This window comes from Engystomops pustulosus, chromosome 9 (assembly GCF_040894005.1).
Source record: "Engystomops pustulosus chromosome 9, aEngPut4.maternal, whole genome shotgun sequence".
NCBI classification, from domain to species: domain Eukaryota; kingdom Metazoa; phylum Chordata; class Amphibia; order Anura; family Leptodactylidae; genus Engystomops; species Engystomops pustulosus.
In genome coordinates this window covers 23,570,416-23,593,433 of record NC_092419.1, presented here as the reverse complement: position 1 = coordinate 23,593,433, position 23,018 = coordinate 23,570,416, and the positions used below count along the sequence as shown (strand labels likewise).

The 23,018-nt window shown below is 45.6% G+C and overlaps 1 protein-coding gene across 4 annotated transcripts in view; it reads left to right on the top strand.

Moving 5' to 3' along the window:
- DIAPH2 (diaphanous related formin 2) overlaps positions 1-23,018 on the top strand; it is a 784,751-nt gene that overhangs the window by 654,791 nt on the left and 106,942 nt on the right. For all 4 annotated transcript variants that reach the window (XM_072125632.1, XM_072125631.1, XM_072125630.1 and 1 more), the window contains one exon: positions 16,561-16,656. In XM_072125632.1, the coding sequence (XP_071981733.1) occupies positions 16,561-16,656 (96 nt within the window). The remainder of the gene's footprint in view (positions 1-16,560; positions 16,657-23,018) is intronic.

Sequence of the window (23,018 nt, the reverse complement as noted above, 5' to 3'; positions counted from 1 at the left end):
GCCTAGCCCTTGCGGTGAGGCCTGGAGACAGCCGGGGCCCGCGGTACCGGAGTGGCTGGCGGTTGCGGCCTAAGCACGCTATTGTCACGGTGCTTGGTACGGGGGAACCGGAGGGCTGTCCTACAGCCTGGCAGGTCTCCAGCAGGGTGGTGTTGCCAAGAAATGATGAGGGAGAGGCTGCTATAGCGGATCTCCCTGGGGCAACCCCTTAATGTCCCGAGTGTGAGTCTCTGGGTGATGGACAGGGTGCCGGTGATGAAGGCAGCCGTATTAGCAGGGACCAGACGGAGACAGAAGTTGAAGAAAACAACTTACAGTTCTTTATTTGAACCGCAGGAACCGCAGCAAACGTGCCTTTAACAGGTAGATGGGGTGCTGAGATGTGAGTTGGAGGGAGCCTCAGGAGATAGTTCACCAGCCTGGATGTAGAGGGCAGGCTGGGAGGCAGCTGTGTCCTGGTAGGAAGCTTCAGCTTGTCCTGTAGGGCTTCAGGTATCACCTTTAAAGGTAAGATGATACCCCTTTTCCTCACTACACTAACTCTAGTCTGATGCTCCACTCTTCAGAGGCAGGGGCTAGGCTCTTCCTGCTCTGGTATGGGCTAGACAGAGATTACTCACTCACTCACTGATCTCTAGGATTCCATACTAGAATAATCATCCAGAACATTCCTGGCCAGGGGGTTTTATTACCTCCCTTTGGTCAGGTGGTGGCTGCTCCTCCAATCACATCTCAGCTTACAAAGCACAGGATGTAACACATATCATTGGACAACAGCATCTTGCATCATACAAAATACTTAACCTCTGCCTTGCCAGGCAGGATTAACCACTGCAATATCCCTATGTCCTATCAGAACCATGTTGTGTAATGGGATTACATGCAGGTGGGACGTATTCGCAAACCCTCCCTCGCCATTGCATCGGCGAGGGTGTTGCATACCCCGGGGGCAATTGAAAGAGCCGCCCTCGGCTCGACTACAGATGTTTTGGGGCACAGAGGGGGCTAAAGGCACTTTTGGGAAGTGCAGGCTATGTGAGGTGTAGGGACAAACCGCCCATGGTCCTGGAGACAGGCACCTGGGTTGGTGTCGAACTAAGACAAAAACATATAGCTGTATGACAGTTGGTCGCTGACGCCATTAAACCGAACTGTACAGTAGGAAAGGTGTGGTGTCATGTCCTGTAATCCACTCCTTGCACCAAGGCCTGTATATTTGTTGTATCAACACTTCTTCCCTGGCGGCAATTATATAGTGTGTGTATATGCATTGCGCTAGCATATGCGACACGAGTACCTCCTGACTGGCATCCTTACCCATGTATGGGTGGCATCCAGGTGCCAACTCTGTAACACCCCCGGTCCCCTTAGGACCCGCAGTTTACGGACTACCCCCATGTGCAAACCTCAGTTTGAGGGATCAGGTAGCGGTCAGTGTTTTACAAGAAAGACGGTCCGACACAGCCACACTACAACCTGAAAAGCCTATAAAAGGGTTAATGCAGACTACTGGCATATCTTCTGACAGTGTGCAAACAGGTAAATTCACATTGGCTTAGGAGCCCAATGGGTACACATCTTGAACGTTACAAACGTTACAGAGGTAGATAGGCTACTCAGGGTAGCAGAATCAAATGTCTCTTTTCCTGCAAAGAAAAGGCATGGAAGTGCAAACATAATGTCCGTATCTACAAGGAAAGGCATTAAGTGCAAAATAATAGTCAATAGACATAGCAACTTTTCCCTGGAGTATCTGGAAAAAGTCTCTCAGAAGGTCTCTACTGACAAAGTCCATCTTCTGGGTACAGCCCTTGATGTGGGGGAAAAGTGCAATGAAGAAGCAAAGGGTCTCCTCTTTTTGGAGAGGGACAGAGTCCTTTGAAGAAAGAATCTCTGCTGTGGCAGAGGAAGGGTGCTATCATAGCACAGGACAATAATCAGTTCAAGGTATGTCTCTTGACTGAGATAAATAAGGGTAAGAGTCTCAGGAAAGTCTCTGGCTCTTTGGGGTAAGGACAGAAATATACAATATGTACAGTACCTGAAGTGGGCTACAGCCCTTCAGGGGTTACTCTGCATCTTCTTCGGTGGTAAGTACTTCGGTGTCAGAAAAGCGTACCTGCCTCCTCCTTCTGCGTGACACCAGCTGGTACTCCTGCAGGTACGCAGGAGCTTTACCTTTTGTCTCCCTTTGAGACCTCCGAAGTTCCGGCCTGTAGAAGATAACAACCTCCTCATCGTCCTCCTCTGAGTCAGGCGCTGGAGTCGAAGTCTCAGCTGCCTCTGATGCTTCAGGGGTTGCAGACTCTGGAGCCGGATCATCCTCCACAGGCAGCAGTATTGGAGACTGCGGTGGGGATGATGGTCTCTCCGAGGTACCTCTTACTGGAGTGGAAACAAAACAGAATTGAGGCACAGTCACAAGTTCCAAGAAACTGGGGGTAGGCGAACACAAGGAGGTCTGTAAGTTGGGGGTCGAGGTGAGAGGTGTAGACATAGGGGCAAAAGGACGAAGACATCTCTTCAGCCGGTTCCTATGTACCCGGAGTGGTGGACGGTCTCCTCTTGAAATCTCGTAGACTTCAGGGGAGAGACTGTCCCTAACTAGGTATGGCTCACGCTCCCAACGCCCATCTAGCTTACTGGTGGGATGGTTGTTGCGCAGCCACACTCGATCTCCTGGGGCAAAAGGCTCAGCACAGGCATTACGATCGAAGTCCCTTTTTTGTTTCTCTCGGGCCTCTTCCAAACGCAGATCCACAACTTCTCTGGCATCCGCCAGGCGCCTCTGGTGTTCGTGAACCCAGTCAGTCTGGGGGAGTAAAGACTGGGAATCAGGGGACTCCATGTCCCAGGTCATATCAGCAGGGAGATGTCCGTGTCTCCCGAACATCAGATAGTACGGGGTGTACCCTGTGGAGCAATGATTGGTATTGTTGTACAGGTACACTAATTCGGGTAACAGTTTTGGCCAGTCAGCCCTTTTTGCAGGGGTCAGAGTCCTCAGCATATTGATTAGAGTCTGATTCATCTTTTCACAAAGCCCGTTGCCTTGGGGATGATAGGCTGTGGTCCTCAGCTTCTTGCAGCCATAAAGAGTGCACAGCTCCTGGAAGACTTGGGACTCAAATGCTGTTCCTTGGTCTGTAAGGATCTGGTCCGGACAGCCATAGGGGAGGATGAAGCTCTTCCACAGGGCCGCTGCGGTGGTCCTTGCAGACAGATCTCTGACGGGTACTGCAACCACAAATTTGGTATAGTGGTCGATGATCGTAAGAGCATAACTGTGACCGGATCTGCTGGGCTCCAACTTCACGTGGTCCAATGCCAGGATCTCCAAGGGCCGTTGGCTCACAATGGGACGTAGAGGGGCCCTTTGATTGTGTCGCTCTCCTCGAGCGATGGCGCAGGCTGGGCATTCTCGACACCAGGCTTCAATGTCGGACTTCATGTTGACCCAGAAGAATCGCCTTCGGAGGGTGGCCTCAGTCTTCTGAGCGCCAAAGTGTCCAGACTGGTCATGGTACATTTCCAGTACTATCTTGGCGTCCCTCCTAGGAATCACAACCTGGTATAGCCGGTCATAAGTGATAGGGTCCAGAGTTCTTCTCTTTAGCAGACCCTGGTGCATGCTCAGAGTCTTTCTCTGGCGCCACAATTGAGACAGTTCTCCATCAGCTCTTCTGCGCCGGATTCTTTCAGGCACTCGCCCACTAGCGCTGCCTCTGTCGGTAGGGAGTAAACTCTCTGGGCATCTTGACGCACAAACCGGGCATAGAATGCTGGCATCTCTACATCTTCCCACTGAGCATCCGTGGAGGGTCCCTCCCACTGGTCAGGGAGACGGGACAGAGCGTCGGCGTTGTCATTGGTCTTACCAGCCCGGTACTTGATGGTAAAGTTGAAATTGGCAAGTCTGGAGGCCCACCGTTGTTCCAGTGCTCCAAGACGAGCGGTGTTCAGATGCGCCAATGGATTATTGTCTGTGAAGACAGTGAAGAATGATGCAGCCAGGTAGTCCTTGAACTTTTCGGTCACAGCCCAGACTAACGCCAGAAACTCCAACTTGAAGGAACTATAGTTCTGGTCGTTTTGCTCCGGTTCTCGGAGGGAACGGCTGGCGTAGGCTATGACCCTTTCAGTTCCGTTTTGGAGCTGGGATAATACCGCCCCTAGACCTTGCTTGCTGGCATCAGTGTATAGGGTGAAAGGCAGACTATAGTCTGGATATCCCAACACCGGGGGCTCAGTCAACCGTTGCTTGAGCATCTGGAAGGCAGCTTCTCGTTCGGCCGTCCACTCAATGGCTACTCGGGAACGTTGGCTCTCTTTTGGCAGGCCCCTTAGAAGCTCTTGCAAGGGAGCCGCCAGCTGGGCAAACTTCGGAATGAAACGCCTGTAATAACTGGCAAATCCCAGGAAGCTTTTGATGTCCCGTACGGTTGATGGGGTAGGCCAGTCGTAGACAGCTGCAATCTTCTCTGGATCTGGCTCAATTCCATGAGCGCTCACCACATGTCCCAGGTACTTGACGCTAGGTTGTAGCAGGTGGCACTTGGATGGCTTGACCTTCAACCCATGTTGGGTCAGGATTTGGAAGACTTCAGCCAGATGGTGGAGGTGGTCTTCATAAGTCTTGGAGTAGATGATGATGTCGTCCAAATATAGCAGGACGGTCTCGAAGTTGCGATGACCCAAACATCTCTCCATCAGCCGTTGAAATGTGCCTGGGGCGTTGCATAGCCCGAACGGCATGTTGTTGAACTCGAACAAGCCCATTGGGGTGGTGAAAGCCGTCTTCTCTCTGTCTTCCGGCGCCATGGCCACTTGCCAGTAGCCACTGGTCAGGTCCAGGGTAGAGAAGTAGGCAGCTGACCCTAGGGCTGCGAGGGATTCCTCGATTCGAGGCAGAGGATAGGCGTCCTTGTGGGTGATATTGTTGATTTTCCTATAGTCAACACAGAATCGAAGGGTTCCATCCTTCTTCTTCACAAGGACCAGCGGGGCAGCCCATGGGCTGTGGCTCTCCCGGATAACGTTGGCTGTCTTCATCTCTTGTACCAGCTTTTTCACCTCTTGGTAGCGGGCTGGAGGTATGGGCCGGTATCGTTCCTTGATAGGAGGATGAGAGCCAGTAGGGATGGTGTGTTGGATCAGAGTAGTCTGCCCAAAATCTAGTGGGTGTTTGCTGAAGGCCCGGTGGTGCTTCATAACGACATCCAGGACACCTTGTACTTGGTCTGCAGGAGTAAAATCGTCATTTCCAATATTGAGCTCAAGCCACCAGGATTGCTCGGCAGGCTCATCTTCAGCACCTTGCTTCACTTCCAACTGTTGGGAGGCAGACAGAGAGGTTTCCACCAAGTCTTCAGGATGGACACTGAAGAGAGTGGCTACGGCTTGGTACTTTCTCAGATCCACTGGGGAGTCTCCCACATTTAGTAATCGAATGGGTACTTGTCCTCGGGATACAGTGACTAGGCTCCTGGCGGCTAGAATGGGCAGGTCTTCATCAGCTGGTAGAGGTTCTACTATCGCCTGGTAGTCTTGACCTTGGACGCCCATGCAGGCTCGACACCATACTAACGTCTCAGTCCCAGGTTGAAGGCGGACAGGTTGTGGATCCTTGATCCGGGCTCTGCAGATTTCTCCATTAGGGCCAGCAAACTTCTGTTGCGCTGCTAGAACCTGCATAGTCTCCTGAATTACCTTCCGGGAACCGTTGGGCACTGTTGGCAGGGAGTCGTGGAGAGCCTTCAGCACTTCAGGGTAGCAGTTGCGGAGGACATTGGTACCCAGTACCAGGGAGAAGTTACCGTTTTCGGGCACACGTGTCACCACTACGCCCTGTCTGGTTAACTCCGTGTCTCCAATGGTTAGCGTGGGTTCCCAGTAGCCGCGGATGGGTACGGGTTTTCCGTTCGTAGCAATGATGTTCAAGTAAGCCTTTGGAGGCTGGACTAAGGATGCTCTTCCTCTGCATTTCTCGAAGGCAGCACTCCGGAGGGTGGTCACTTGAGAGCCGGTATCAATTAAGGCCGGTAGGGTAACTCCGTTGATGGTTACATGAACCATGGGGCGAGTCCCCACGAACCTGGGCATCCAGTTAGCATCTCGGGGACTTACAAGTTCTTCCCTTGGAGGTCGTCCCTTAGCTCCAAGGGTTTGTCGTTTAACTGACGACAGTCATTCTCTTCATGCCCATATTTATGGCAGTAGCTGCACCGCTGATGGGGTTCCTTCTGACTCCAGGTGCTTAACGACTTCGCTTCTTTTGGGCGCTGTTTAGTCGGAGAGTCACGAGGAGTAGCTGACCGTACCGGGTTCTCTGGAGGTTTCCTCCTCATAGCGGAGACAGTTACTTCCAACTGGGTCAACCGATCGAGGATTTGATGCAGGGTGTCCGCCAGATTAGGGACCGGTCCTGTTATGCCAGTAACTTCCATAGCCGCAGGAGTAGGTGAGGCTGACTGCATGGGATGGCAAGCGAGAGCAGATTCTTCCATTTCCACGGATTCAGACTCTTTCTGCGGCCCAGTAGGTGGTCGGTCTCCTAATATGTCAATGGCAATTTCCTTAAACTCCAGGAAAGAGGCCTGGGCATGTTGGGAAGAGATGATCTTTAGTTGACAACTTTGATTTCTATCAACAAGTCCATTAATAAATTGTTCCCTTAAGGTTTGATCAGAGGTTTCAGCGTCTTTGGGCTCAAGGCAGGTGATGGCCTTCCATGTCTCCTGTAGGGAGAGGGCAAAGTCTCGGAGGGACTCTTGGGGCTTCTGTCTTTTCCCGAAGAATTTCTGCTTCAACTCGGAGACAGTACACTTGTCAAAGGTGTCGCGTAGCCTATCAAGAATCTGGACCACGTTCTGACACTGTTCTCGGGGCCAAGACTTGACTTCCCGGAGAGCGGGTCCTTTCAACTGCCCGATGAGGATGCCCACTTTCTGTTCCTCTGTGAATGGGAGCAAGGCGAAGGTGGCTAACAACTTGTCCCTGAATTCAGGGAGAGTATGTGATTCTCCCTCGTAGTAGGGTAACCAGGGGGCCCCCAGATAGTAGGGCATAGTCAGAGGCATCATGGTGGGAGTCCCAGGGGCACTAGCTGTAGCAGGGCTGAAGGGACTCTCTGGAGGACTTAACATGCTCCGGTACCCTGAGGAGGGACCAGGGGATGGGACTTGCTCCAGTCCCGTATCTTCGTCCTGGGCGGACATGACTGGCCTAGCTGAGGGAAGCCTGTAGGGTTACACAGTGTCCGTTGCTAGGGGCGATGGCTAGAATGGGACGTGGGCACTTTAAGACACAGTCACTATTCCCTGGGAGGTGAGCCAATAACCTACCCCCCTTTAACTTCCCCAGCGGTACTCACTCAGGATCAGCCGCGGTGACAGGACAGCTACGGTGCACGAAGGTCTCCGTTCCCGATGTCCGACAGGCAGCAGGGGCTCGGGGATGCTCAGCGGTGTTCTCCTCCAGTCGCAGGACACGTGCGCCGGAACTCCGGATGAGGCGCACACTGCTGGCAGGCTTCAGGCGCGGCCTGCGCCGAAATCCAAGATGGCCGATTAACCCTCTTCGTTGCCGGCCGCACTTGCTCCAACTCCTCCTCCACGGTGCTTCGCGCCACTCGCGCCGGGGGCGGAGCCTAGTGACACCTCTGGAGTTCCCGCCAGTGAGGATTTGGCGGGCTGAAAATACTTGCTGCGCCACACGCCTCTGAGGTAAACGCTTCAGGCGCAGCAGCGCCGGATGTAGCAGAGCTGACACAGTTCTTGCAGGAATTAACCTCTTGAGTGCTGGAGCGGCGCTCAACAGCACGTGGCAGCAGTATAAAGTTCAATGTAGAAACACACAAATACTTGGGCCTAAACCCGGATGGCAGCAGGGTTAGGCAGCACAGTCTTTTTAATAAAGGAAAGTCTTTAATGCCGTGATAAGGCACAGAAGTATCAATCCTGTTCGTGACGCCACTTGCCACATCCCCCACCGGCGCCTAGCCCTTGCGGTGAGGCCTGGAGACAGCCAGGGCCCGCGGTACCGGAGTGGCTGGCGGTTGCGGCCTAAGCACGCTATTGTCACGGTGCTTGGTACGGGGGAACCGGAGGGCTGTCCTACAGCCTGGCAGGTCTCCAGCAGGGTGGTGTTGCCAAGAAATGATGAGGGAGAGGCTGCTATAGCGGATCTCCCTGGGGCAACCCCTTAATGTCCCGAGTGTGAGTCTCTGGGTGATGGACAGGGTGCCGGTGATGAAGGCAGCCGTATTAGCAGGGACCAGACGGAGACAGAAGTTGAAGAAAACAACTTACAGTTCTTTATTTGAACCGCAGCAAACGTGCCTTTAACAGGTAGATGGGGTGCTGAGATGTGAGTTGGAGGGAGCCTCAGGAGATAGTTCACCAGCCTGGATGTAGAGGGCAGGCTGGGAGGCAGCTGTGTCCTGGTAGGAAGCTTCAGCTTGTCCTGTAGGGCTTCAGGTATCACCTTTAAAGGTAAGATGATACCCCTTTTCCTCACTACACTAACTCTAGTCTGATGCTCCACTCTTCAGAGGCAGGGGCTAGGCTCTTCCTGCTCTGGTATGGGCTAGACAGAGATTACTCACTCACTCACTCTCTAGGATTCCACACTAGAATAATCATCCAGAACATTCCTGGCCAGGGGGTTTTATTACCTCCCTTTGGTCAGGTGGTGGCTGCTCCTCCAATCACATCTCAGCTTACAAAGCACAGGATGTAACACATATCATTGGACAACAGCATCTTGCATCATACAAAATACTTAACCTCTGCCTTGCCAGGCAGGATTAACCACTGCAATATCCCTATGTCCTATCAGAACCATGTTGTGTAATGGGATTACATGCAGGTGGGACGTATTCGCAAACCCTCCCTCGCCATTGCATCGGCGAGGGTGTTGCATATCTATCTATCTATCTATCTATCTCATATCTATCTATCTATCTATCTCATATCTATCTATCAAGCTTGAGAAAGGCTTCGGATGAGGCTGAAACGTAGCGACTTGGGAATAAAAACCACTTGAACTTTTCCCACAAAATTGGAGTGCCGCATATTTTTTCTATTCTCTTATCTATCTATCTATCTATCTATCTATCTATCTATCTATCTCATATCTATCTATCTCATATCTATCTATCTATCTATCTATATATCTCATATCTATCTATCTCATATCTATCTATCTATCTATCTATCTATCTCATGTCCATCTATCTCATGTCTATCTTCTCTGTATTTCTATCTATATGTATGATGTGATTACTGCTGTAATGAGGCCATTACTTACATTTCTATTTGACACAAATTCATCAGGATTTGGCCCAAAGTATTATATAAAATGACTTTGATCATAGAAACCTTCTGTCTATTTCATGTTCATGTGACTGTTTTTGGAGCACATTTGAACCTAATGTGCAGTCCCTTTTCCCTTGTGTCACCCCTCGGTGTAGCTGCCCCTGTATCACAGTTGTACATCCATAAGATCCTTTATATTGGTTATTCCGTCTTTCATTTACAATGGAGTGAAGTCTAATACATTTGTGATTTATTGATGTATTTTTACAATTTTTTTTGTTCCTTTTTGTAAACAATCACCTGTATAATTCGGCAGCCTCGGGCTCAGGATGACGTCTTGTCATTTCTTGCCTCTGACCGTTTGAGCGTCGCATCCTCTTTCAGCTTCTTTACGGGAGTCTTAATGTTCATTTCAACATGGCTGTGCTGCGGAGGGGCAGAAATTGCTACACTCTTAGTAGAACGTTCCATGCCAGCATCCGGAGCTACAGGGAATTCTATACCAAACCTCGCTCCCCTGGAAAATGCTTAAATTACAAGAGAGAGACATCTTCTGCCATGATCTGATCTCCTACTGCTGACAGCTGGGGTGGGATGTAATTGTCAGACGAGAACCATAGGAGACGTATTCATTTTTGATAAGCTGAAATACAGCAACAAATGTATTCACGGCGTCTATGTGATTCCTCATGATGCGCCCTATATGCTGTTATACAATATGTATCACCCACCTTCACACTGCTTCATGAAAACTGATTTGTGCCCTAGAAACATTTTAAAGTGAGTTACGTGTCGCGTGAAATTATTTCTTTTTCTTTGCAATTCTACAATCTACACAGTTACAAAATACAAGTTAAAGAAAGTTCATAAAAAATTCAACAAGAATATAACTACTATAATACTGCTCCCTATGTACCAGATTATAACTACTATAACACTGCCCCCTATGTACAAGAATATAACTACTATAATACTGCTCCTATGTACAAGAATATAACTACTATAATACTGGCCCCTATGTACAAGAATATAACTACTATAATACTGCCCCCTATGTACAAGAATATAACTACTATAATACTGCCTCCTATGTACAAGAATATAACTACTATAATACTGCTCCCTATGTACAGGAATATAACTACTATAATACTGCCCCCTATGTACAAGAATATAACTACTATAATACTGCCCCCTATGTACAAGAATATAACTGCTATAATACTGCCCCCTATGTACAGGAATATAACTACTATAATACTGCCCCCTATGTATAAGAATATAACTACTATAATACTGCCCCCTATGTACAAGAATATAACTACTATAATACTGCCCCCTATGTACAAGAATATAACTACTATAATACTGCTCCCTATGTACCATATTATAACTACTATAACACTGCCCCCTATGTACAAGAATATAACTGCTATAATACTGCCCCCTATGTACAAGAATATAACTACTATAATACTTCCCCCTATGTACAAGAATATAACTGCTATAATACTGCCCCCTATGTACAGGAATATAACTACTATAACACTGCCCCCTATGTACAGGAATATAACTACTATAATACTGCCCCCTATGTACAGGAATATAACTACTATAATACTGCCCCCTGTGTACAAGAATATAACTACTATAATACTGCCCCCTATGTACAAGAATATAACTGCTATAATACTGCCCCCTATGTACAGGAATATAACTACTATAATACTGCCCCCTATGTATAAGAATATAACTACTATAATACTGCCCCCTATGTACAAGAATATAACTACTATAATACTGCCCCCTATGTACAAGAATATAACTACTATAATACTGCTCCCTATGTACCAGATTATAACTACTATAACACTGCCCCCTATGTACAAGAATATAACTGCTATAATACTGCCCCCTATGTACAAGAATATAACTACTATAATACTTCCCCCTATGTACAAGAATATAACTGCTATAATACTGCCCCCTATGTACAGGAATATAACTACTATAACACTGCCCCCTATGTACAGGAATATAACTACTATAATACTGCCCCCTATGTACAGGAATATAACTACTATAATACTGCCCCCTGTGTACAAGAATATAACTACTATAATACTGCCCCCTATGTACAAGAATATAACTACTATAATACTGCTCCCTATGTACAGGAATATAACTACTATAATACTGCCCCCTATGTACAAGAATATAACTATTATAATACTACCCCCTATGTACAGGAATATAACTACTATAATACTGCCCCTATGTACAAGAATATAACTACTATAATACTGCCCCCTATGTACAAGAATATAACTACAATAATACTGCCCCCTATGTACAAGAATATAACTACTATAATACTGCCCCCTATGTACAAGAATATAACTACTATAATACTGCTCCCTATGTACAAGAATATAACTACTATAATACTGCCCCCTATGTACAAGAATATAACTACTATAATACTGCCCCTATGTACAGGAATATAACTACTATAATACTGCCCCCTATGTACAAGAATATAACTACTATAATACTGCCCCCTAAGTACAAGAATATAACTACTATAATACTGCCCCCTATGTACAAGGATATAACTACTATAATACTGCCTCCTATGTACAAGAATATAACTACTATAATACTGCCCCCTATGTACAAGAATGTAACTACTATAATACTGCCCCCTATGTACAAGAATGTAACTACTATAATACTGCCCCCTATGTACAAGAATGTAACTACTATAATACTGCCCCCTATGTACAAGAATATAACTACTATAATACTGCCCTCTATGTACAAGAATATAACTACTATAATACTGCCCTCTATGTACAAGAATATAACTACTATAATACTGCCCCCTATATACAAGAATATAACTACTATAATACTGCCCCCTATATACAAGAATATAACTACTATAATACTGCCCCCTATGTACAAAAATATAACTACTATAACACTGCCCCCTTATATACAAGAATATAACTACTATAATACTGCCCCCTATGTACAAGAATACAACTACTATAATACTGCCCCCTAAGTACAAGAATATAACTACTATAATACTGCCCCCTATGTACAAGAATATAACTACTATAATACTGCCTCCAATGTACAAGAATATAACTACTATAATACTGCCCCCTATGTACAAGAATATAACTACTATAATACTGCCCCCTATGTACAAGAATATAACTACTATAATACTGCCCCCTATGTACAAGAATATAACTACTATAATACTGCCCCCTATGTACAAGAATATAACTACTATAATACTGCCCCCTATATACAAGAATATAACTACTATAATACTGCCCCCTATGTACAAGAATGTAACTAATATAATACTGCCCCCTATGTACAAGAATGTAACTAATATAATACTGCCCCCTATGTACAAGAATATAACTACTATAATACTGCCCCCTATGTACAAGAATATAACTACTATAATACTGCCCCCTATATACAAGAATATAACTACTATAATACTGCCCCCTATGTACAAAAATATAACTACTATAACAGTGCCCCCTATATACAAGAATATAACTACTATAATACTGCCCCTATGTACAAGAATATAACTACTATAATACTGCCCCCTATGTACAAGAATATAACTACTATAATACTGCCCCCTATGTACAAGAATATAACTACTATAATACTGCCTCCTATGTACAAGAATATAACTACTATAATACTGCCCCCTATGTACAAGAATATAACTACTATAATACTGCCCCCTATGTACAATAATATAACTACTATAATACTGCCCCCTATGTACAAGAATGTAACTACTATAATACTGCCCCCTATGTACAAGAATATAACTACTATAATACTGCCCTCTATGTACAAGAATATAACTACTATAATACTGCCCCCTATATACAAGAATATAACTACTATAATACTGCCCCCTATATACAAGAATATAACTACTATAATACTGCCCCTATATACAAGAATATAACTACTATAATACTGCCCCCTATGTACAAAAATATAACTACTATAACACTGCCCCCTATATACAAGAATATAACTACTATAATACTGCCCCCTATGTACAAGAATATAGCTACTATAATACTGCCCCCTAAGTACAAGAATATAACTACTATAATACTGCCCCCTATGTACAAGAATATAACTAATATAATACTGCCCCCTAAGTACAAGAATATAACTACTATAATACTGCCCCCTATGTACAAGAATATAACTACTATAATACTGCCCCCTATATACAAGAATATAACTACTATAATACTGCCCCCTATGTACAAAAATATAACTACTATAACACTGCCCCTATGTACAAGAATATAACTACTATAATACTGCCCCCTATGTGCAAGAATATAACTACTATAATACTGCCCTCTATGTACAAGAATATAACTACTATAATACTGCCCCCTATGTACAAGAATATAACTACTATAATACTGTCCCCTGTGTACAAGAATATAACTACTATAATACTGACCGCTATGTACAAGAATATAACTACTATAATACTGACCCCTGTGTACAAGAATATAACTACTATAATACTGCCCCCTATGTACAAGAATATAACTACTATAATACTGCCCCCTATGTACAAGAATATAACTACTATAATACTGCCCCCTATGTACAAGACTATAAATACTATAATACTGCCCCCTATGTACAAGAATATAACTACTATAATACTGCCCCCTATGTACAAGAATATAACTACTATAATACTGCCCCCTACGTACAAGAATATAACTACTATAATACTGCCCCCTACGTACAAGAATATACCTACTATAATACTGCCCCCTATGTACAGGAATATAACTACTATAATACTGCCCCCTATGTACAAGAATATAACTACTAAAATAGTCTAATTTAATACTGGCCATACACTCTATATGAAGATTCTGGGGTTGCTGCAGTGTAATGTGCTGCCGGTCCTGGATATAGTGCCTTGCGTTGCGTTGCACTGTGTTTGTAACGTTCTATTACCTGTGTGGATGGAGCCGGTGCTGGACTATAGATCAGTTATGAAAGTGGAGCTGCGGCCATTCGTCAGGACGTGTGGAGTAATCACTCTGGTTATAGGAATTGTACAGAGACAGATTTTCCTTCTCCCAGAGTTTTGTTCTCCAATATCTGATCCAGTCCTAACAATTCCTCATCGCACTGGAGGCCTACAGCGCCAGCAAGAAGGATATTGTATGGATCAGAGCCCAGAACCAAGCATTTCACGAATGTGGGGCCTGATCCGCTCCACATCTCAGATTAGATAGAACTGACCCCGAGTCAGGAAAATACAAGTCACATTGTGGCCAAATTTGTCTCATAAAAAGGAAATAAAAATCCCATTTGTAGTCGTAGTCACATCCCTTATTTGATTATTTTAATAAGGGTGGAAATGGGTCTTGGGTTTTTTTACTCCCCCAGTGTTGGTTTATATGATATTATTACTCTGCAGACATCCCAGCCCCTCCTGACCCTGTACCATGTATCATCCATAACATGTGATATTATTACACTGCAGACATCCCGGCCCCTCCTGACCCTGTACCATGTATCATCCATAACATGTGATATTATTACACTGCAGACATCCCGGCCCCTCCTGACCCTGTACCATGTATCATCCATAACATGTGATATTATTACACTGCAGACATCCCGGCCCATCCTGACCCTGTATTATGTATCATCCATAACATGTGATATTATTACACTGCAGACATCCCAGCCCCTCCTGACCCTGTACCATGTATCATCCATAACATGTGATATTATTACACTGCAGACATCTCGGCCCCTCCTGACCCTGTACCATGTATCATCTATAACATGTGATATTATTACTCTGCAGACATCCCGGCCCCTCCTGACCCTGTACCATGTATCAGTCAAAACATGTGATATTATTACTCTGCAGACATCCTGGTCCCTCCTTACCCTGTACCATGTATCATCCATAACATGTGATATTATTACACTGCAGACACCCCGGCCCCTCCTGACCCTGTACCATGTATCATCCATAACGTGTGATATTATAACACTGCAGACATCCCAGCCCCTCCTGACCCTGTACCATGTATCATCTATAACATGTGATATTATAACACTGCAGACATCCCACCTCCTCCTGACCCTGTACCATGTATCATCCATAACATGTGATATTATTACACTGCAGACATTCTGGACCCTCCTGACCCTGTACCATGTATCATCTATTACATGTGATATTATTACACTGCAGACATCCCGGCCCCTCCTGACCCTGTACCATGTATCATCCATAACATGTAATATTATTACACTGCAGACATCCCTGCCCCTCCTGACCCTGTACCATGTATCATCCAAAACATGTGATTTTATTACACTGCAGACATCCTGGCCCCTCCTGACCCTGTGCCATGTATCATCCATTACATGTGATCTAACCCTATACAAAATTTCATGTGTCCTTATCCTTGCCTCCCTCCTTATACGTCCCATCATTATATTTGCCTTAGGTGCAGCTGCCTGGGTTTCACTGGATCGGGAAACCACCTGCTAATAGATAAAGTCTTCTTTATGGGAAAACTTACAAAGCCGTAGACACATCCTTAAAGGTTTATCTTCATACAGAGGATCAGTGGAGGTCTGAATGCTGGAACTTCCCCAAGGCAGGGAATGGGGGTCCTGTCCTCTATTGATAAAGGCTGGTACCCCAATATTACTGACCAGCCTGGATCCCGTCAGTTGGACCAGTATTAATCCCTTGTTGTCGTATAGGGAAGATCAATCCTGTTAGAAGAGGACTGAAGCCCTCGGCATGATTAAGGATGGATTTCATTATCTAGGTCATCATTTCTCATGTCTTAAAGGGACAGTTAGAGGGAGAATCAGTGGCAACTTATTAGTTTTGTTGATCTGAAGCCCCAACTCGTCATGAATAATGAAGTAGACGAGGCCTTTACAATGGGAAACCAGCGGGACGATAAGTGAGTTTATGTTTAATGGGGTCTCATAAATAAGCGCGGTGTGAGGTGGAACGCGGAGTGGCAGCACTCAGAACGTTACGACTGATGAATGTCTTTAATTCGAAGCTTTTATGAAAATCTGGCTATTTACTCCCGACTTTTATTGTCCAAGTTTAATTGCGTTGAGATTAATTTTGCTTTGTCTTCTTTCCCCTTCACAGAGGGTGACGAGACAGGAGTAATGGATAGTCTGCTCGAGGCCTTACAGTCAGGAGCCGCGTTCCGAGACCGCAGAAAACGAACTCCCAAAGCCATTGGTAAGTGATGCTACTCCTGTATTATCCCCTGTATTGTCATGATGGAGCCAGTGGAGGGCGCTCACATCTGATCTGTGCCTTTGCGCTAGAATTGTGGAAATCCTCAGAGGAGAGGTTGTGGGTACCGTGTTAGGGGTGTATGTGTCCTGAGCATTACTGAAGGGGGCGCCATTGGCCTTGAGACATTCAGAGCGTGCGGCTACAATGTAAAACTTTATATCCAAGTATTTAGAAAGTCAATGCAGAATTTGGGGCTTGTTTCTTTGGTGTTTTGCACTGTAGGGTTATGGTTGGATTATTTGTGCACAAAAAAGATATTTACTGTGTGCAAAAAATATATGTTCCCAAAAATGTCTTTCTTTAATCTTTTTCTATATTAGAGTTAAAACTGAAACATATAACAAAATCTACAATGTGAGACCTGGATGCTCAGTCACTGCTCCTTTCTCTGTCCTAAATCTGGATGTAAGACAACTGCCCCCTCTCCTCCTGTCTGCAGCTGGCTCCATCTTTTCCTGACTACATCAGGAGCCTCCCCCCATCCTTTCTGACTACAGTAGGTGCCTCCTCCCTCCATTCCTGACTACAGCAGGAGCCTCCTCCCTCTCTTCCTGACTACAGCAGGAGCCTCCTCCCTCTCTTCCTGACTACATCCGGAGCCTCCTCCTCTCTTCCTGACTACAGCAGGAGCCTCCTCCCTCTCTTCCTGACTACAGCAGGTGCCTCCTCCCTCTCTTCCTGACTACAGCAGGAGCTTCCTCCCTCTTTTCCTGACTACATCCGGAGCCTCCTCCCTCTCTTCCTGACTACAGCAGGAGCCTCCTCCCTCTCTTCCTGACTACAGCAGGAGCCTCCTCCCTCTCTTCCTGACTACATCCGGAGCCTCTTCCCTCTCTTCCTGACTACAGCAGGAGCCTCCTCCCTCTCTTCCTGACTACAGCAGGAGCCTCCTCCCTCTCTTCCTGACTACAGCAGGTGCCTCCTCCCTCTCTTCCTGACTACATCCGGAGCATCCTCCCTCTCTTCCTGACTACAGCAGGTGCCTCCTCCCTCTCTTCCTGACTACAGCAAGAGCCTCCTCCCTCTCTTCCTGACTACAGCAGGAGCCTCCTCCCTCTCTTCCTGACTACAGCAGGTGCCTCCTCCCTCTCTTCCTGACTACAGCAGGATCCTCCTCCCTCTCTTCCTGACTACAGCAGGATCCTCCTCCCTCTCTTTCTGACTACATCAAGAGCCTCTCCCTCTCTTCCTGACTACATCAGGAGTCTCTCCCTCTGTCTCTTCCTAACTACAGCAGGAGCCTCCTCCCTCTCTTCCTGACTACAGCAGGATCCTCCTCCCTCTCTTCCTGACTACAGCAGGATCCTCCTCCCTCTCTTTCTGACTACATCAAGAGCCTCTCCCACTCTTCCTGACTACATCAGGAGTCTCTCCCTCTGTCTCTTCCTAACTACAGCAGGAGCCTCCTCCCTCTCTTCCTGACTACATCCGGAGCCTCCTCCCTCTCTTCCTGACTACAGCAGGAGCCTCCTCCCTCTTTTCCTGACTACAGCAAGAGCCTCCTCCCTCTCTTCCTGACTACAGCAGGAGCCTCCTCCCTCTATTCCTGACTACAGCAGGAGCCTCCTCCCTCTCTTCCTGACTACAGCAGGAGCCTCCTCCCTCTCTTCCTGACTACAGCAGGAGCCTCCTCCCTCTCTTCCTGACTACAGCAGGTGCCTCCTCCCTCTCTTCCTGACTACATCCGGAGCATCCTCCCTCTCTTCCTGACTACAGCAGGTGCCTCCTCCCTCTCTTCCTGACTACAGCAAGAGCCTCCTCCCTCTCTTCCTGACTACAGCAGGAGCCTCCTCCCTCTCTTCCTGACTACAGCAGGAGCCTCCTCCCTCTCTTCCTGACTACAGCAGGAGCCTCTCCCTCTCTTCCTGACTACAGAAGGAGCATCCTCTCTCTCTTCCTGACTACAGCAGGAGTCTCCTCCCTCTCTTCCTGACTACAGCAGGAGCCTCCTCCTCTCTTCCTGACTCAGCAGGAGACTCTTCCCTCTCTTCCTTTTATCACAAATCTGTTCCATTGAAGTAAAGTGGGTTGAGCTGCGCTACCACTTTCAGGTTTGGTGCTGTATTTGGCGAGCAATTTGGTTTCGGTCATCCGGGACATTCCCTTTAAGAAGGAAGTGATTATTACAGAGCTGTGTTATGTCTATACCTCAACGTATTCTGATGTAGAAATCTTCTTATGGTCGGGGAAGCAGCTGATCTCCACTGGTGACTTCAGTAACCAGTGAACGCTCAGAACACGTCAGCGCGAATCTGCTCGTCTGTCTGTGAATTATGACCGAGATTTCTACAGAGATTCTATGAGTGAATTATGGCTCCTCCATCCTGGAGGTAATGAGTGGAAATCATCAATCACATTGCCGCAGCCAAAAGTTGGAGATGACTGGATATTTCGGTGAACATATTCTCCATGTGTCTGTAATTAAGATAATTAGTCTGTACTGTGTGATTAGTAAGGGGTCTGCTGTCTACCACCGGCCTACAACATGTATAGAGTAGTCCAGATTTACTATAGAGATGCCAGTGATATATGGTGTCACCAGCCCCATGTGCCCTCTGCTGCTGAAGAGCGTCCCTAGCCAAGATGTCTGCTGGACTGCATTGCCTTTTATGTGTTACAATGTGGAAAGTCCAGAGGGCTACCAAGTTGTCAAGTGTCTGAAAAATCAAAAAAGATTATGCTCTATAACATGCTGCTTGCAGATAGGACACTGTGTACCATCTGCTCAGCCACATCTGCTCTATAAAATGCTGCCTGCAGTTAGGACACTATGTACAATCTGCTCAGCTCCTCCTGCTCTATAACATGCAGTCTGCAGATAGAACACTATGTACGATCTGCTCAGCCACTCCTGCTCTATAACATGCTGCCTGCAGATAGGACATTATGTACAATCTGCTCAGCTCCTCCTTGTCTATAACATCCTGCCTGCAGTTAGGACACTATGTACAATCTGCTCAGCCACTCCTGCTCTATAACATGCAGTCTGCAGATAGAACACTATGTACAGTCTGCTCAGCCACTCCTGCTCTATAACATGCTGCCTGCAGGTAGGACATTATGTACAATCTGCTCAGCTCCTCCTTGTCTATAACATCCTGCCTGCAGTTAGGACACTATGTACAATCTGCTCAGCCACTCCTGCTCTATAACATGCCGCCTGCAGTTAGGACACTATGTACAATCTGCTCAACTCCACCTGCTCTATAACATGCCGCCTGCAGATAGGACACTATGTACAATCTGCTCAGCTCCTCCTGCTCTATAACATGCTGACTGCAGATAGGACACTATCTACAATCTGCTTAGCTCCTGCTGCTCTATAACATGCTGCCTGCAGATTCATTGTGACATGTTCCCCTCAAAGTAACAGGAAAACCAAACCCCGTACATTGTGACTATAGTTGTAGACAATTCTGAAACACCTTATAATCAAAAATCACATTTTACTAAAGTTTCCTGCAACATCCGGGCACAGAAATCTTCTAAGAACCTCCCTGCTACTGTGACTCCCCGAAACAGGAACCGATATCCTAGAAACTCAATTCTCAGTAATTGTCAGCAAAATATTCAATTCAGGTCAGAAACTTTCCGTCCCCCAGGACACCACCGTCGCCTCCTGCCACCGCACTGATCCATGGAACACGATCAACTTGATTTTCTCGGAAATTCAGCTTTTCCGTCTTCAGTCCTGCACTTAGCGCTGCAGCCCTCTGTGTTCTCAAATACTTGGAGTCACATCGAGATCTGCAAATCGAGGATTATTTAGAAAAAGTAACATTTCTATTTTTGGTTTGTACTTCACATATTTCCTCTCTCCTAGCCCTTCAATACTGCATAGATTAGACGACCTTTCTGACCTTATGACTGACCTTATGACCTTCGCCCAGACCGTGGAACCGGACTCTGAATTCCTGTAATGTTCTTATTAATACAGGGATATGGAAATAACAATGGAACATTTTGTGCAAATATGAAAAAAGTAACAATTGTGAAACATTTTTCGTGGACCTGAATTGGAATCATGGAGAAATGTTCATCCATATAACTTCCATATAACTTCACTTTTACTCTCTCTCTCTCTATACTAGAGATACGGGGCAGGTAGATTTTTATGTTTTCACCAGTTTTTTTGTATTTATTATGTGTTTGCGTCACAATTGTGTTGCGTTTGCATTTTGTCCGAAACTCTAGAAAACTCTGCACCTAAAGGGGTGGGTTGCAGTTTGCATCCCGTGTTACGTTCAAGATAGGTTCTTAAGTTGAATTTGTATACAAGTTGGAACTGTATATTATTTTGGTCTCTGTGACAAGTGGATTTTAAAAATGTTGGGTTGTCATAAGAACCAGGATAACAATAAAGCTTCATTACAGACACCTGTGATAACTGTTACAGCTAATTATTGTACCCTAGGGCTAAAGTACAGTAAATTACCAACATCCAGAGGTCTGTCTGTAACTAGGGGTCGTCTGTAAGTCGGGTGTTCTTAAGTAGGGGACTGCCTGTATAAGTTTATATTGTAAAAGCTCAGGTCTTGTAATATTATGTGTAATATTAGCAGAGACCAAGAAGTGTGAATAAGTGACAGTGACGTTAAAACCAGAAGATCCAGAATCTCGCCGTTTCCTCTGATACAAGAAATATTTAGCAAAATAAGATGAATTTTTAGGTCTTGTTCACTAATAGGATTTGGTACTAATGAACTGAATGTTACATCCTAATTAGGGGGAAAAACGCTTTAACTTGTCAGTTTTGCTGAAATTGTATAAAAATGGTGTAAAAAACGACCACTTAAAAGTTTCATAAATTGAAGGAGCTGAGAAAATGACTTTACTTTTAAATGACTACAAGAGGAACACAAAGGAGCACAAAATAATGGTGTGTTGACTTATTTTTACTATTTTTGCCCAGTTGGGCAACTTTTGTTATAAATTTGACAAGAGGCAGAAGATTTACATGCAGATATCATGTCATATGGTACCTGATGGGCATAAATTGTTCTAAACCCCTGGATAGTAGATAACATTACCAAAAATAGACATTTCTAGACCTTAATTTCCCCTGCCTCCTACATTGGAAGATTGGGGGGGGGCAGAGTGAACTTAATTGCTTTGTGACCTAATTATACTGGCCGTTGTATGACATGTAGAGCTGGAAGCCAATAGTGTTTTACCCTCTGCAGGTCTGGACAATGCACCGAGCATGTAAGGAGCTCAAAAGACTTGAAAAGAAGGACATATCTATCCTCTTGGCCTGATTTATTTCACAGTAATTAGCATTTATATAGCATCAAGATCCAGCAAATACAAGGGGGACACATGTTCTGCATGATAGCATCTACAAATCTAGATACCGAAATAAAGGACTGTATATAACACTCTTCACTTTATGGCCATTCTATATGGTGGACTTTGGACCATTGGTTAGAAGTGGTGCCTAAAATTGTTGATAGTTGGGGTAGGTTCCATGCAAAGGGTAAGGTCATCCTTATATTCTTCATCTCCGACATTTTGTCTCAAATACGATCTGAGCCCAAAATATCTAAGTAGTCATCAAACAAAACTAAAATTAAAAATCCTGTAGTCGTTCTACACCTAAGCTTACTAGTTACTGGGAATCTGCTCTTCAACCATCACATTTCGAAGGTTGAGCCAAAAATGTTTAAAAGTCATCACACGTTATCAGGACTGGCGCAAAGTCATCACACGTTATCAGGACTGGCACAAAGTCATCACACGTTATCAGGACTGGCGCAAAGTCATCACACGATATCAGGACTGGCGCAAAGTCATCACACGTTATCAGGACTGGCGCAAAGTCATCACACGTTATCAGGACTGGCGCAAAGTCATCACACGTTATCAGGATTGGCACAAAGTCATCACACGATATCAGGACTGGCGCAAAGTCATCACACGTTATCAGGATTGGCACAAAGTCATCACACGTTATCAGGATTGGCACAAAGTCATCACACGTTATCAGGACTGGCGCAAAGTCATCACACGTTATCAGGACTGGCGCAAAGTCATCACACGTTATCAGGATTGGCACAAAGTCATCACACGTTATCAGGATTGGCACAAAGTCATCACACGTTATCAGGATTGGCACAAAGTCATCACACGATATCAGGATTGGCACAAAGTCATCACACGTTATCAGGACTGGCGCAAAGTCATCACACGTTATCAGGATTGGCACAAAGTCATCACACGTTATCAGGACTGGCGCAAAGTCATCACACATTATCAGGATTGGCGCAAAGTCATCACACGTTATCAGGACTGGCACAAAGTCA